We start from the raw sequence: 16,786 nt of genomic DNA, 5'->3' as shown, positions 1-16,786 counted from the left end.
AAAGCTGGAACCTGAGGAATCCAGGCTGGCACCACAAGCGCTCTCCTGGGCTCTGAATGGCCCCTGGGGAGCTCTGGCCGCCCCAGGACAATGTGGCTTCTCTGGGTGATATTTATAGACGCGATTCCTGTCTCCCCGAGCTGCTTCATTTACAGATTCACAAGCAACGATTTCTTTTAGGCTTTTGAGGACTTTTGCCCCAGTTTGGGCGTTGTTTCTCCCGCACAGGGGTAAAATCCCACCAGCACAGCTGGGCTGGGGGCTGCACACCCACCCCTGCCCTGGCTCAAAGGCCACCAGCCGCCCACACACATGCCATCCCCCTGAGGTGACAGCACAGGGGCTGGCCCCAGAAAAGCCCCTTTAAGGGACACTTCAGGGCGGCCTCGGGAGCCAGGACATTAATTTTAGCCTGGAGCAGTGCCAGGGGCACAGGGCAGCTGCTGCGGGCGGGGCCAGTGCGTGTCCCCGTCCCTGGCGGCGCTGCCAGCACAGCCCAGTCCCGCCCGGCCATGGCAGAGGAGCACAGCGAGCTGGAGGAGCGGATCATCATCAAGGACCAGCACACCAAGGAGATCGACCTGGTCAACAGAGACCCCAAGCACATCAACGAGGACGTGGTGAAGGTAGGGCTGTCCCCACGCCGTGCTCCAGCAGCACCAGCGTTTGTGTTTCACACCTCGGGGTGCGTTTGGCTCGACTCAGCCAGTGCCAGTGGCCCTTGGCCATGTGGCCCCAGAGGTGCTGTCCCCAGGGCTGTGGGACACCCAGGCTGGGTGACAGCCCTGCTGGCCGGGTGGCACGCCTGGCTCCAGTTAATGTCATATTTCCCATTCCTTGAATGGGCTCTCCAGTTTCACTGTGGCTTGAAAATTTATGGCGACGCCTTCCTTTGCACCAGCAAGCTGGCAGCCAAAAATAACACAGAAATTAAATATCGCCAGTTTAAGTGGATATTGGAAAAAGGCTGCTGGCCTTCAAGACACCAGTGTCAGTACCTACTGTTTGATGTGTGTTGTCATGTTTGTGGAAGATTGCTCCCCCCAGGGCAGCCAGAGGTGCAGCAGCCCCCAGTTCCCTCCCCCCCGTTTCTGACCAAGAGGAGTTCCCATTCTAACCCTTGGGCTTCCTCTAGACTCCCTTAGAACTGCAAACAAAATTTGTCTCTGTTAGCCAAAGAATTCCAGCCCAAAGGAGAACAGGAGGTGGAAGGGTTTTGTTAAAACTGTGCTTGTGGCTGTCACAGCAGAAGGGACAGCGGGCACAGAGCTGCTCACACAGGCTGTGTAAGGGGCCATGACCTTGACAGCACTGCTGAAACACAAACCTCAGCTTGGGCATGAAAACACCATTACAGCTACAGCCGTGGGGTGGCCAAATGAAATTCCCTGGGATGAGCTGTGACAGTGACAGCCATCGTTGGGGTCCCTGCTGGCACTGTGAGACCTGCCCGTGACAGCTGCCTGACACCTCAGCATCCCCAGCATCGTGTCCAGCATCCGTGCCACTCCCTGCCAGTGCATCCCACAGCCCTGGCCTGGGGCTTGGAGAGGTGCCAGGCCAGGGGAGCACTGCTCTGCCATGGCAGCAGGGACCAGGAGAGCCCTCAGCCCGCTCACCCCAGGGCCAGGCAGCGCTCTGGGAGCACCACCAGCTACTGCTGGGTGACAGTGCCAGCACCATCCTGGCCATCCACAGGGCTCCCACCAGCCCCTCTCCCCAGCACATCCCTGCCTTTTCCCACTCCAGAATCTCCAGAGCCTGAAGAGACCTTCCAAGCTCACCCACGCCCGTGGCCACGCTGCTGCTCCAGCAGCACTGGAAGCCTTCAGAGCTCAGCATTCCTCCACCTTAAAATAGCCCGAGAGGGCTGGGGAGGGAGGGCAGAGCCAGCCCGGACAGGAGCACAGCTCACCCTGCTGCTGTCCCTGTCCCTGGCACACCCAGGGCATCGCAGCAGGAGTGCCCTGGGGGCACGGGGAGCAGGGAACTGCAGTGCTCCACGGGAGGAAGGGCTCACCCGGCCCTGGATAAACATCCCGAGCACCACAAAGCAGCAGCCAGAATTTGGGATCGCGTTACAGAAGTAGCACTGCCCGCAGAGGCTTTCACAAGCCTCCTGCAGGCAGAGCACCGGAGCAGCGCATGGCTGCTGGGTGACCTTAGAAGAGCTTTCCCAGCCCAAAGGGCCCCACGGTTCTACAGAGGAACAGTACCTGCATGTGCTGCTCCCTGAGCACCTCCAGCAGCGCCCAGGATCCCGACTCAGCCCGAGCCTGAACCTCCTCTGCTCCCCCAGGCCCACTCCCAGTGCGATGGCAGCAGAAGGAGCAGTGGGGCAGAGCCCCTGCTTTTATATCCCACTGCTCCCTGCATTAATTGGTCCCTGGTGAGCTCATGAGGCAGTTGGGCAGTAACCTGGGCTAGTCCCCAGCACACCTGGGCTTTCTAGGGGCTGCTGATGGCACCTCAGGGCCAGCTCTCGGGGCTGCTGTCTCCTCATTGTCAATGCTTCTGTCAGCACCTCCTGCTCGCTCCAGGAAATTAAAGATGACACAGAGTGATTTTGTGCTCCAAGTGCTTCCAGAAGCAGAATGAATATTGTTGTTTAACATGGATGTACAGACACGTCAGCTGCTGGAGGGGAGGCCGGGCTGGTTTTCAAGACAAATAGCTCAGCTCATATCTTCCCTGGAAGTGAGTTCCACCCCAAGGGGATCTCTGTGTGGAGTTTTGGGGAGTGTGTGTCACTCAGAGACACTCCTAGTGCCTGCACAAATGGCAAGGGCAGGGCTGAGCCTCAGCTCCCTTCCCCAGGAGGGGCATGGACAGACAGCACTGAGCGCTTCATCCTATGGGTATAAATAAATAATCCATAAATCCAGAGGGCTGCTGGGTCTTTATTAGCACAAACACCATCCTGCCGAGTGGGCAGCCACGTCCCCGAATGCTAAAAAAGGGCAGGAATGGGCCCTGGCCGCCTCTGCAGCCAACACTCCCACGCACAGCTCCTGTTCCAAGGGCTCCTGCCTGGCCTCACCTGATTCCCCACATCAGGGGATGGGACAGGGACTGTGACCCCCCCGAGCTGGAGCCTCAGCGTGGGCTGAGCCAGCACTCTCTGCCCACAGGCCATGGCCGGGCAGTGCTGGGAGCCCTGAGCCCTCTCCCAGCTCTGCAGGGGCTGTCCCTGCCCGGGGGTGCAGGGATCCAGGGACCCACCCCCCAGCACAGCCCCCACTCTCCCCAGGCCCCTCCATTTGGGTCTCCTCTCCCCTCGTGCAGACCCTCATGCTGGAATTGGGGCGTTTGCTGACCCCCAGACCTCCCTCGTGTCCTCTGCTCTCCTCCCAGGTGGATTTTGAGGATGTGATAGCTGAGCCCCTGGGAACTTACAGCTTTGACGGCGTCTGGAAAACCAGCTACACCACCTTCACCGTCAGCAAGTACTGGTGCTACCGGCTGCTCTCTGCCGTCCTGGGCATCCCCCTGGCCGTCATCTGGGGCTTCCTCTTCGCCCTCATCTCCTTCTGCCACATCTGGGCAGTGGTGCCCTGCATTAAGAGCTACCTGATCGAGATCCAGTGCGTCAGTCGGATCTACTCCCTGTGCATCCACACCTTCTGTGACCCGCTCTTTGAGGCACTCGCCAAGATCTGCAGCAACATCCGAGTGGCTGTCCGCAAGGAGATTTAGGTCCGCAAGGAGATTTAGGTCCGCAAGGAGATTTAGGTCCCGGCAGCTGCCCCAACAGCCCTCACACAACCCCCTCTGTGCAGGCTGCCTGCCCTCAGGCACACGGACATCCCTGTGAGGGATCTGCACACAGACACCCCTGTCCAGTGAGGGATCTGCACACAGACACTCCTGTCCAGTGAGGGATCTGCACATGGACACCCCTGTCCACTGAGGGATCTGCACACAGACACCCCTGTCCAGTGAGTGATCTGCACATGGACACCCCTGTCCAGTGAGGGATCTGCACATGGACACCCCTGTCCAGTGAGGGATCTGCACACGGACACTCCTGTCCAGTGAGGGATCTGCACATGGACACCCCTGTGAGGGATCTGCACACAGACACCCTTGTCCAGTGAGGAACCTGCACATGGACACTCCTGTCCAGTGAGGGTTCTGCACACAGACATCCCTGTGAGGGATCTGCACACAGACACCCCTGTCCAGTGAGGAACCTGCACATGGACACCCCTGTCCAGTGAGGAACCTGCACATGGACACCCCTGTCCAGTGAGAGACCCACACATGGACACCCCTGTCCAGTGAGGAACCTGCACACCTGTGGAACAGGGGCTGAGCACCGTGGCAGGACCCGCAGCAGAGCTGCCTCTCAGGGATGCTCTCTGCACAGCAGGCCAGGCTGCTCCTTACTCCATCCCAAAGCCAGAAGCCTTAGGAGAAGGGAGCCCATCGTGGCCCAGGGAACAGCCCAGAGACCCCTCTGCCCTCCAAGCCAGAGAGCTCCTGCGGAGGGACAGCAGCACCTCCTGGGGCAGGAGCAAAGCAGGAGCAGAGCAGGAGCAGAGCAGGCAGCACCTCCTGGGGCAGGAGCAGAGCAGGCAGCACCTCCTGGGGCAGGAGCAGAGCAGGCAGCACCTCCTGGAGCAGGAGCAGAGCAGGAGCAGAGCAGGAGCAGAGCAGGCAGCACCTCCTGGGGCAGGAGCAGAGCAGGCAGCACCTCCTGGGGCAGGAGCAGAGCAGGCAGCACCTCCTGGAGCAGGAGCAGAGCAGGAGCAGAGCAGGAGCAGAGCAGGCAGCACCTCCTGGAGCAGGAACAGAGCAGGCAGCACCTCCTGGGGCAGGAGCAGAGCAGGCAGCACCTCCTGGGGCAGGAGCAGAGCAGGCAGCACCTCCTGGAGCAGGAGCAGAGCAGGCAGCACCTCCTGGAGCGCAGCCCTGGGCACAGCCTGCCGGTGCCGGGCGAGCAGTGGGGCTGCAGGGCTGCTGCTGGCACCGCCCAAAGCCTGCCTGCTCCTCCATCCCTGCGGGCTGGGCTGGCGCTGACAGAAACCTCCTCACAGGAGTTTTTATTTGTGGCAAACCATTGCTGTGGTGGGAGCTTCTGCATTAAAGGGCTGCACAAAGCTTTTAGGGATAGAATAACTAAACCAAACATTTTTTTCATGCCTGCTTGCTTTTCAGCCGAGCTGTGAGAGCCAGGCCAGTCCATGCATGACATGTTGTGTCTGCTCCGAGGGCGTGAGCTGATCCTGGGCCACCGCCAGCTGCAAACCCGCCTGTGGCACTGTGTGCTCAGCTGTGTACTTAACTGTGGAGCATCGTCAGTGCCGTGGGCAGGACCCAGGGCAGGAGAGCGCAGGTGGGAGCCAGCCCTGAGCGTGGCCGGGGGGACACGGAGCTCCGGGAACCTCACTTGAGAGACACGCTGGGCTCTAAGCACAGCCTAGGCTGGTTTCTCAGGACAGTCTCTGCTAGACACGAGCTCAGTCCGTGCCGAGCTAGCTCCAGCCACAGCAGTGTGTGTATCCCTCGGCCAGGGCTGTCCCGCCGTGCTGCCCTGGGATGCAGCGGGAGAGGCTGCGGAGGGGCAGGGCCGTGACCCCTCCGGCTGTGCCCGGCAGGAGGGGACTGCCATCCCGCCGGGCCCCTCCCTCAGCATCCCGGGGCCGCCCCGAAGGATGGGGAGAGCGGAGGAAGGAGCCTCTGCCGGGACCCTGCTGCTCCGGCCGCAGGGAAAGAGGGGCCAGGGGCAAGAGGTGCAGTCCAGGGCTGTTTCCTCCCCTGTACTGTCAATTAATTGGTCGGTCCCTCTTCCCCGGAGCTGCACTTTCACTTTGAGGCCCTTGAATGCTCTTTTGGCTCCAGCCTCAAGTGCTTTGCTGAACCAGGGCCCAGGAGGTCTCCTTGTTCAGAGGCTGTTCTCAATTGTCTCCATGTGCGCCTTCCCCTTGGCTTCCAGCTTGACTTGGAGCCAAAGACTCCTCTAGTGCCACGCCAAGGACGAGAAAGAGCCAGGTTTTCTGCTGGAGCTCTTCCAAGGGCTTGGGATTGTATACTGCTGTTATTCCACAGCAATGTGGTACCCAAGTTCCAGCAACATCAGGGCCCAAGAAGGATAGAGTAATTGAAAAAAAAAAAAAAAAAAAAAAAAAAAAAAAAGATATTTAGTTAATTATAGGGAGGTGGGGGAAAGTCTCAAACAAACACTTCATGTTTTGTGGGAATAAAAATAATTAAAACCAATTGTATGATGGACTTATACTACTTCTAATTTTTTTTGTTGTTGTTGTTCTAGTAGTTCACTGCCTGAACCCAAAAAACCCTGAAATGCTGATGGCCCCGCCACATTGCTCCCTGGGCTCCCAACACCTGGGGCACACACTGCTCACCTGTCAGCACCTCCGTTTCACTTTTGACCCTCCTGAAAAGCTTTTGGCAGCGCATTCACCTGAGGCACTCCCGCAGCTGCTCTCCCTGCCCCAGCTCTGCCGCAGCCTGGGGCCGGTGCAGGAGCTCAGCCGCGGCCCCACTCGGCTGCAGCACCTCCAGGCGTGGGGCAGGGCCCTGCCTGACCCCCAGACACCTCCAGAAATTGCAGCCAGGGCTGCAGGGCAATTCCCTGCGTGTCCCAAAGCTCCCTCCCTTCCCCCTGCCTCCATCCCGGTAACATCCTCAGCCCTGCTCTCGTTCCTCCCTGGCAGGTGGAGGATGCACCTCAGACTCTCCAGAAAGGGAGACCCCTCCTTCCTTGTTTTGTGCAGGAGTTGGTGACTCTCAAGGAGAAGGAAGGTGAATGCGGGAAGAAAATGCTCTGTGGCGTCCTGAGGATCTCAACCAGTCAGAAAACGTGCTGAGAGTTCACTTGAAGCTCCCACAAAAAAAAAAAATCAAAGGAATGTCAGGACAGGAAAGGTGCAAATGGACCTGCTGGCGACAGTGAAGAAATAAAGGACACATTTAAATGCATTTTTCATGTTCATTCTCATCATGAAAGGCCAAATTACATCACCCTTTGAGAGTCCCGGCCGTGCCCGTGTCACAGGCAGCTCTGTGCCCTGGGGCAGATCCCGCTGCCGGGGCAGCGCTGCCGGGGCAGCGGCCCCGCGGCGAGCACAGCTGCCTGCGCTGTTTCGGTGTTTTCCATCGATCCCCTTCATTCCCTCAGCCAGCGCTCCCCCCACGCCTCCCTCCCGCCTTCCACCAGACGCGGTCGGAAAACTTTATTTACAGAATTTGTTAGCAGTACAAATCCATGCCGGGAGCGTGCCCTGTGCGCCATAGAGCGAGCGGCTGGCACTGAGGATTGCTGGCATCTGCGGTCACCAAGCCTGGCTCGGGGACGCGACAGGAGCGTCCCCGTGGGAGCCGGGGGCCCCGCCCGGATCCCGCACACCCCCCTGAGCAGGAGCTGCTCCGCACACTCGGCCAGGCGTCGCTGCCGCATGCCGGCCCCAGCCGCGCTCCGGGCGGCCGTGTCTGCACAGCCTCGCCGGGCCCGGGGGCAGGGCTGGGCTGGGACCCCCGGGCCACAGCGCTGTCCCTTCCAGGCTGCTCCCCGCCGACCTCAGCAGTGCCCTTGTCTGTGCCCCAGGCACGGGGAGCGGGGCAGGCCTGGTGCAGGCTGGCCTGGTGCAGGCTGGCCTGGTGCAGGGCTGCATGGTGCAGGGATGCAGGGCTGGCATGGTGCAGGGCTGCAGGGCTGCATGGTACAGGGCTGCAGGACAGGCCTGGTACAGGCTGGCATGGTGCAGGCTGCATGGTGCAGGGATGCAGGGCTGGCATGGTGCAGGGCTGCAGGGCTGCATGGTACAGGGCTGCAGGACAGGCCTGGTACAGGCTGGCATGGTGCAGGCTGCATGGTGCAGGGATGCAGGGCTGGCATGGTGCAGGGATGCATGGTGCAGGGATGCAGGGCTGGCATGGTGCAGGGCTGCAGGGCTGCATGGTACAGGGCTGCAGGACAGGCCTGGTACAGGCTGGCATGGTGCTGGGCTGCATGGTGCAGGCTGCATGGTGCAGGGCTGCATGGTGCAGGGATGCATGGTGCAGGGTTGTAGGGCTGGCATGGTGCAGGCTGGCATGATGCAGGGATGCAGGGCTGGCCTGGTGCAGGGATGCAGGGCTGGCATGGTGCAGGGCTGCAGGGCTGCATGGTGCAGGGCTGCAGGACAGGCCTGGTACAGGCTGGCATGGTGCAGGCTGCATGGTGCAGGGATGCAGGGCTGCATGGTGCAGGACTGGCCTGGTGCAGGGTTGTAGGGCTGGCATGGTGCAGGCTGGCATGGTGCAGGCTGCAGGGCTGGCCTGGTGCAGGGTTGTAGGGCTGTAGGGCTGCAGGGACGGGGCTGCCTCTGCCCCACAGGCTGCAAGAGAAGCGAGCGCTCCTGTGCTGAGAGCGCGGTGCCGGGCGCTGCCATCCTGCAGGAGGAGGTGGGACAGTGCCCAGCCACGTACCAGGGGTGACACCCATCTCCCCGTGCTGCAGCAGCCCCTTCCATCGCACCTGCCCCAGCAGCACCGCACCATTTGTCCCTCCCGGTGGCATCCATAAGCCACTGAAGTCAGGGTTTGGGGCTCAGGAACGGGTTCCTGCTGTCTAATCCCAGGCAGCACTGAAACTTGGGCACAGAATTCCTCCCCCACTCCCGTCCCGGTTAAATAACGCCCTCTGTACATGCTTACAGCCATATATACACCTATTTATAGACCCCTCCTTGCCCGGGTCCAGCTTTCCGCAGGGAAGCTCCGGGGGCAGCACAGCAGAGGCACAAGGTCCCGGCTGGCCGGACTCACGTCGTGGACGGCTGCATGAAGCTCCTCTGGCTCGTGCCCCTGCAGCTGAGGACGAAGGAGGAGGAGTTGCTCTTCTTGCTCAGCTCGCACGCCGGCCGCGACTTCAGGCAGCGCGCGGAGCAGCAGAGGAGGCGGCGCATCAGGTCGTGGAACAGGTGCCCGGTGTAGAGCATGTAGATCCAGGGGTTGCAGCAGCTGTTGAGGCTGGCCAGGAGCATGGCGATGATGAAGGGGGAGGCTGCGAGACAGAGGCACGGCGGTGTCAGGGCACGGCCCCTGCCGAGAGCCCAGCGGGGCCGGCACCCCGGCACCCCCTCCCCGCCAGGGATGAGCCGCCCGGCCGCAGGAACACCCCGGGAAAGGAGAGCTGCTGCAGGAGAGGGGGCGACTCTCAGCTCCAGCATCTCGGCTTTCGGCTTTTTCCCGCAAGAGCTGCATTCCCCGCTCCGCTCCGGCGTCCCCCTGGAGCGCCGCTCAGCAGGCAGAGCTGCCCGCAGCACCTGCACAGCCGCGCCCCAAGGTGCCCGAGCTGAGGAAGGCACCGCGGCCCTCGGAGCTGCCGTGGCTGAGAGCGGGTCTGGGAGCAAGCAGAGGCGGTGGCTCGTTCTTCCACAGCAGCGGCTGATCTGGGACAGGCTCTCGGCTTCCAGCCCCCGGGCTGTGGCACAGCCACGGTCCCAGGCTGCGGGGCGTCCCCTGCTCCCGGGCTGTCCCCAGCGCCAGCCCGGCCCTAGCTGAGCCCTTTGCCCGGGGCTCTCCCAGCACCTCTCTCCAGTCATGTTTCTTCCCCCGAATGAATGCTCCCCACACAGTGCTGTGCCAGGAGGGAGGAAGCAGTGCAGTGCCAGGACATCAAGTCTCTGGCTGCTGCTCTCTGTCCCCAGAGCACAAAGTACCGAGTGTCCCACCTGAGAGGCTGGACCAGCACCTTGTGGTGACAAGGGGGTGGTGGCACTGGCACCTGCCATGGCACCAGGACAAGGGGGGGCGTCCCCTCCATGAGATGGCTGCAGGTGGAGATGGAGCTGTTATCCTGCTCCCTGTGTTCCAGCTCATCTCCTCAGCCCCTCTGCTCCCAGAGGACGCACCAGCAGTGAGGATGAGCGTGGTTGGTTTGGCTGTTCCTGGCCCCTTCGTGCCTCTGCAAAAATCCACTGGCAGTTTTTGGACCAGTGAAGAAATGTGACTATAAATGCTAGCTTCCAAATTCACCTTTAGCCAATGGATGCGTAATTCCTGCTCTTGTGACGTCTGCTCCAACTACTTTTAGTTTCAAGTATATTCTAAAAAATTATTAATAATTAATTTCAAGTAATAATAATCTTTCAATAATAATTCATTTCAAGTATATGCTAAAAAATAATTCCATGCGGAGTGGTTACAAATCCCAGGCACAAGACCTGAAATACATCCCAGCGTTTCTACTCCCTTGAAACACCGAGCCAGGGCTGACTCAGCTCTTCCCTCTCCGCAGGAGGCAAATTGAATTTCAGGGAGCTTACTGCAGGGCAGGTCCAGAGGGCGGATCGCTCCCCTCCCTGGCTGGAGCACCTGAGACCCCCGAGGGGTGCTGAGCCAGCCAGCTCTGTCCCTCAAGGACGGCCCCTGTCCCCAGGCTCTCCCGGGATGTCCGGAGGGTGGGCAGAGGTGCAGGCTGAGCCCGAGCAGGGCCGAGGGGGCTCTGCTGCAAGCAGCCGGCCCAGGAGCGGGACGGGAGCAGGGGCTCCGCAGCTCCCACGCACCGACCGGGCCATCGCTCACAGCCGCGTGTCAGGGCACCTGCCCCGAGGGGAAGGGGCCGGGGACAGCCGTGGTGCTTCAGAGCCCTGCTGCTCTCCGCACAGGTGCCTGAGGCAGCTCTGACTCCGAGCTCAGAGTGCCGCAGGTGTTCCCTCTGAAGTGTGTGCGGCAGGAGCCTCCTGTGGAGGGCCCCAGCGCTAAAACAGCACTTGGATCGTAGCGTGTAGCTCCCACCCCCCTTACAGAGGCTTTGGGCTGTGTGGCCACCTGAGGGGGATCTCTGCTGCCTGCCCAGTCACCCCCAGTGCAGCTCATTGGGGTGCAGTCGTGCCCCCATTGCCGCTGGCACCCAGGGACCCCCTGCCCTCCCTCTCCTCTGCCCTTCCCGTGGCTATGCCCACCCAGCTGTGAGGTGAGGAACAGCCACGTTCCCTTCCCAGCACGGGGTGCACCTCTCCTGCACCCCACCGTGCTGCCTGGCCACAGCGCCCGAGCCTCGGCTCAGGGAAGGGATCCGGGATCAGGGCAGGGAATGTGGGAATGCTGCAGGAAAGGCCGAGTCCTCTGCAGAGAGGTCCGACTGTGCTGCCCCCCCCGATGCCTCTGGGCAGCCAGCAAGGAGGAGGAGAGCCTGGAAGGAAGGCCTGGAGTCTCCCAACACCTGCATCCACCCCGGGCTTCTTCTGCCCATGCCACGAAAGCCTCCAGCAAGAGCCCTGGCAGAGCTCCCACCCTGCGCCGCAGCCACGGGCTGCCCGCAGACAGGAACGTGATGGAGGGGGGAGTGGGGACTGTGGCACAGCCCGGCGGGGCTGGAGATCCCTCCCTACCTTAAAGCAAAGAGGGAAAGAAAAGGGAAAGGGAAAAGGGAAAGGGGGAGGGAAAGGGAAAACTGCTGCAGGGCCCACTGCACAGGGTGAGCAAGGGAAAGGGTCCCTGTGCAGCCAGAAGGATTGAGATGGACAAATCCTGTCCATCAAGGGTCAGCAAAGCAGCAGAGATTCGGGTGCTGCCGAGGTCTGTGTGTCGGGAAGGGAGGGGCAGCCCTCAAGATTGCAGGATTAAAATACAGGACGAGGGAAGGCCGCTGCTTCACCCCAGAGCCCATCGAGGATCTGAAAGTTTTGACCAGCCTGAATCAGGTGGAAAAGCCCTGGAGCACCCAGGGAGGTGCAAGAGCCACATTCCACTTCTGAAATAAATGGAGCAGAGAGAAGCAGGAGAGGCAAAGCACGCCTGCCTGGCTGCGGCTCCGTGGCCGGCCCAGAGGCACCCGGGCTGCGGGACACGGGCTGGCACAGGGCGCTGTGCGGCGGGGCTGGGGCTGGGGCTGGGCCAGGGCGGGGTGCGCTGAGCAGCCGTGCCCCGCGAGCTGCCCGCAGCCCGGCAGCGCACGGCCAGGGCCGCCAGGGAGCAGCTCCTCCTCGGTCTTTGGCACCCGCGGGCCCGCCGCTCCTCTTGAGCCTGGGGCAGTCTAACCAGGGCGCTCTCCTCCCCGGGCGCACTTTTCTGCCCCTTCTCCCGCCTCACAAAGTCGTGAAGAGTTTTTGCTGAAGGTCTCCCAGGTGGTTCTCCCGTCTGCCGGGGGACAGCACAGACCTGCACGGCTCCAGCCGTGTCAGACCGGGGAGGGTGACACTTTTTGTTCTAGCTGCGACTTCAGTGACGACAGGAGCAGCCAGCCCAAATATAAAAAATGGCAAATCCCTGTCACCACATCTTTAGGAAAAGGTTTTGCTCATAAATCAGGGGTTTTCTACGGGAACCGTGCTCCAGTCAGAGACAAAATAACAGCAGCATAGGGCCAGGGTGGAGGGAGCAGGAGGAGAGGGAGAAGAGGCCAAGAGCAGAAAGCAAAAAGTCAGAGGAAGAAACGACACAACAAAGGAAAGGAAAGGAATCCAGGCTGTGCAGCTTTCTCCTGAGCTCCCACACAGCCCACAGCACGTCCCAGCACCCAGGGTGGGAAGTGAGTCTCCAGGGACCCCAGAGTAGCACCCAGGGACAGCCACCATGCAGGGACAGTGGCCACCCAGGGACAGCCACCACCATCCGCACTGCCCGACCCCAGAGCCGCAGTGGCCCGGAATTTGCCAGGGCTGTGGTAGCCCTTGACCCGGGAAAGCTGCGGCTCAGCCACTGCTGCCTGTCGGGGCTTTTCTCCGTGTTCAGGACTTTCTCCCATGTCCCTCCCACCCACCCAGCCCCAGCCCGGAGCACTTTCCCCGTGGGTCCCCGGGGCGCTGAGCGGAGCCGTCGGAGCCCAGAGGGCGAGGGAGGGGAGCTGTACCTTCCTGCGGGGCGTTGGTGTCCCACACAGACCACATCTGCACGAAGAAGAAGGGAGTCCAGCACACTATGAACGCCAGCACGATGATAAAGGTCATTTTGACTGTCCGGATCTTGGCTTTAGAGATGAGCCTGGTGCTGCTGACCCTGGCAAACACCATCCCGCCGCGGGAGCCCGAGCCCAGACCCACGCTGGGCCCGTGAGCCGTCTTCAGCTTCACGTTCTGCCAGATTTTGAAGCTGATTAAGCCATAGCAGATGCTCAGCATCAACACAGGGATGATATAGACCATGAGGGTGATCCAGGTAACATAGGCTTTCGGTCCCCAGGGCTGGATGAAATCTGCCCAACAGTCATAAACCCCATTCCCCACATCCCTTAGAGAAAATATGTGGATCTGAGGGATGCTGACCAGCAGGCACAGCAGCCAGGTGAGGAGGACAGAGACCCGGTCAGCCCTCCTGTGCAGGGACCTCAGCGGCTGACAGATGGCCAAGCAGCGGTCCAGGGACATCAGCAGGAGCATGTAGGTGGAAGCGAACATTCCCACTACCTGCAAGTACTTGATCAAGCGGCAGAGGAAGTCTGGCCCGTAGAACCTGAAGGTGATGTCCCAGATGAGCTGGGGCAGCACCTGGAAGATGGCCACGACCAGGTCAGCGATGCTCAGGTGCTTCATGAAGAAGTACATGCGGGAGTGCTTGTGGCGGGTGGTGTGGATGGCCAGGAGCACGCACAGGTTGCCGGTCAGGGCGAGGAACAGGATGAGGCACAGGACTGTCACCTCCACCTTGGCCATGTCCTCGTTCCTCTTCAGGGGGTCGGCGGTGCTGTTCCTGCCGGCGCTCAGGTTCTCCAGCCGGAGGCTGCCGTTCCCCAGGGAGCTGTTGATGATCCAGGTGCTGCTCCCCGCCAGGTACAGCTTCTCCATGGCCAGCGCCGGCCCGCATCGAGCCTGGGGCAGGGTGAGGACAGAGAGTGGGCAGAGAGTGGGCAGAGCCTGTACCGATGCGTTCCCGTGCGGTAGCCGGGTGTCCCCGCCGCTCTCTCTCCGCGTCTCCTCGGTTCTCAATATCCCACGGCTCCCCCGCTCTGCGTCCCCCGCCGCTCCCCTCCCCGCCGCGCCGCTCTCTCTGCCCGCCCGTCCCTGTCCCCGTGCCCCGGGCGGCGGCTCCCCGCGGCTCCTCGCTGTCCCCTCGCCGGTCACTCGGCGTCTCCGCCGGTGCTGCCCCGGCGCAGGGGCCGGGCGAGCGGCGGGGGCGGCGGGCAGAGGCGGGTCCCGGCCCGGCCCCTCGGGGCCCGCCCGCGGCCTCTGGCCCCGCACCCGGACCCGCCTCAGCATCTTCCCCGCGCCCTCCCCGGGGCGCGGCCGTTCGCGCACCCCAGCGGCAGCCCCGGTTCCCCGCAGCCCCTCTCCTCTCGGGCAGCCCCGGTTCCCCGCAGCCCCGGTTCCCCGCAGCCCCGCTCCCCTGGGCAGTTCCAGTTCCCTGCAGCCCCTTTCGGGCAGCCCCGCTCTCCCGGGCAGCCCCGGTTCCCCGCAGCCCCTCTCCTCTTGGGCAGCCCCTGTTCCCCGCAGCCCCGGTTCCCCGCAGCCCCTCTCCTCTCGGGCAGCCCCGGTTCCCCGCAGCCCCTCTCCTCTCGGGCAGCCCCTGTTCCCCGCAGCCCCGGTTCCCCGCAGCCCCTCTCCTCTCGGGCAGCCCCGGTTCCCCGCAGCTCCTCTCCTCTCGGGCAGCCCCGGTTCCCCGCAGCCCCTCTCCTTTCGGACAGCCCCGGTTCCCCGGAGCGGGGCCGCGAGGGGGAGCGGCGGAGCGAGGCTGCGGTGATGGGCGGGGGCCGCCAGCGGCCCCGACAGCCCAAAGCCCCCGGCACCGCGGGCCTGGGCACTCAGCGGAGGCTGGGAGCACGCACCGGGCTCACCCCCAGCGCAGCCCTGCCCTGCCCTGCCGGAGCTGCCGTCGCAGGACGCCCAGGGAAGGTCCCCCCGTAGATGCCAGCCCGGCCTCGTCCGAGGAGCAGGCTTAGGCGTTTTCAGTTAACACACCCACCAAGAGCTTCCCTTTCCTTTCAGGAGGAAGATTTCGGAGTGTTATTTCTATAAAAGAAGGAGCAGTAGCTATGAGTGACACCATTTGTCACCAGTTCATCAGCACAGCTCAATGGTTGTCCCAGTTATCAGGCTCCCTACAAGGGATCCAGAACCTGGAGGGGCAGGTGGGATGCTGAGAAGAGCATGGAACCCTCCCAGACCACCCCTCAGTCCAGTAGCCCTGAAGGCCCCCAGCATCACCACCCTTTGCTCCCCACTTCCAAGTCATATCTCAAATCCTCCTCAGCCCAGCCTTAGGCCCTGAACAAACATCCCTGCAGCTATTTTTAAAGAGTTTGGGGAAGTTTTAGCTCCATGCAAGATGAAGAAATGTTAAATACTTTGGCACGTTCTTCCCTCTAGGGTTCACGTTCTTCCTCGTTCAGGCAATAAAACTGCTGTGGGAATCGCTGCAGAGTGCAGCTCACCACGTGCAAAGCTTTCCTTATTGTTCTGCTGGTCTGGGGAGAGCTCTCAGGGAGGAGGTGACTGGGGGTAAAATCCTGGCTCCAGTGGAGGCAAGGAAAGCTTTGCCCTTGGCTTCTGCTCAGTTCCTTGAGCACCTTGCAGGTACTGAGGGGTGTCCTTGGGGACTCATGTGTGGCAGCCCCGTGAGATGGTGCCTGAGGGGAGGCAGAGCAGCCTCTGCTCCTCCCTGGCCTTGGATGAGGTGTCACTCACGGCTGCACAGACCCAGCTCCCTTCCAGAACAGACCTGGACTGCCAGGGAAGAGCCCAGAGCCCCTTGTGCAGCCCCTACACGTGGCAGCTGAGCACGTCCAGGAGAGCTGTGCAACTCTGAAGTGTTTCTGATGGCAGCAACGAGTCGCAGGTGCTCAGCTGGGGAAGAGCCGTGCCAGGATTGACCCTGTTTGTGCCCATGCCAATGCCACACTGCCCCCAGGGCCACGTGCTCTGACACGCTCTGCGTTGGCGTGGAGTGCAGGAGCAGCTCAGTGAGGATTGCACACCTGGGGCCTGAAATTTGGGCACGGATTAGGATAACATCCAGCTCCTGCCCTTGCCCAGGTGATCCCATCAGGGCTGGGCATTGGCCCCCCAACAGCCAGAGATGCTCAGTCCTTATTCAGGCAAAGCTGCAGCTGCTCCACGACTAAAACCCAAACACACGTGACTTTGGAGCAAAGAATCCTGTGAGAATCAAAGGGTTTTCTGAGTCATCCCCTGCTTCTTCCAGCTTTAAATGTTCAGGGATGCCATAGAGCTGGAAACATTTTTATTTTAAAATACATGCTTTGGGATAATCAAAAGCACAAACACTAAATAAAGCTAAATTTAATTGCATTTTGGTTTACTGCTGGATCTGAAATAGCTGTTTTTCCAATAGCTATCTGGAATCACAACTTTATGGTCCCCAGGACAGAAGAGGTCTGGCAAAATGTCAAGCCCAGGCCACAGCTTTGCAGATGGAGCTGCAGCCGCCCATGAACTCGTGCAGGCTGCAGCCCACAGCAGGCACTGCAGGCTGGAGAGCCAGGATATGGTACCTGGCTGCTCCTGTATGGGAACTTCTCGTTGTCCTAGAATTTTTTCCTAGTCCTCATCTCTTGCACTCAGCCTGCAGGAAGCCTAACTCTGGTAAATCTACTAAAACCACGGAGATGAGCAGTGCCATGGACACATCTTCATGGAAAAGGCGTACCTGTGCTTCAACACAGAGCTGATGAGTGCTGGGTGTTAAATCAGGCTTGGGAACATATAAAGGCACAGTGAATTACAACTTTTCTGTGCCTTTCTTAAATGTGCACAGGAGTAAATTCTCAAGTCTGATATCTAATTCCTCCATGGCTCACCAGCTGCTGTGCTGATTTCCAGACACACAATCAATATTGTAATCTGTACCAAAGGCTACAAGGCTTTGGAGACAAAACGTGGAA

General features: G+C 61.0%; 2 protein-coding genes across 2 annotated transcripts; one reads left to right on the top strand and one right to left on the bottom strand.

Moving 5' to 3' along the window:
• Window positions 1–512: 512 nt before the first annotated feature.
• On the top strand, window positions 513–4,503 carry CAV3 (caveolin 3). The gene is made up of 3 exons (XM_053989467.1): window positions 513–626; window positions 3,355–3,696; window positions 3,733–4,503. Exons 1-2 carry the CDS (start codon window positions 513–515, stop codon window positions 3,694–3,696), a joined length of 456 nt encoding a protein of 151 aa, XP_053845442.1. The 3' UTR covers window positions 3,733–4,503.
• Window positions 4,504–8,277: 3,774 nt separating this feature from the next.
• OXTR (oxytocin receptor) lies at window positions 8,278–13,850 on the bottom strand. The gene is made up of 2 exons (XM_053989389.1): window positions 12,803–13,850; window positions 8,278–9,010 (listed from the first exon to the last, which is right to left on the bottom strand). Exons 1-2 carry the CDS (start codon window positions 13,731–13,733, stop codon window positions 8,769–8,771), a joined length of 1,173 nt encoding a protein of 390 aa, XP_053845364.1. The 5' UTR covers window positions 13,734–13,850; the 3' UTR covers window positions 8,278–8,768.
• Window positions 13,851–16,786: the final 2,936 nt, after the last annotated feature.

This window comes from Vidua macroura, chromosome 13 (assembly GCF_024509145.1).
Source record: "Vidua macroura isolate BioBank_ID:100142 chromosome 13, ASM2450914v1, whole genome shotgun sequence".
Classification (NCBI taxonomy): Eukaryota; Metazoa; Chordata; class Aves; order Passeriformes; family Viduidae; genus Vidua; species Vidua macroura.
The sequence above is the reverse complement of the archived record's forward strand: the minus strand, read 5'-3'. Positions and strand labels throughout refer to the sequence as shown.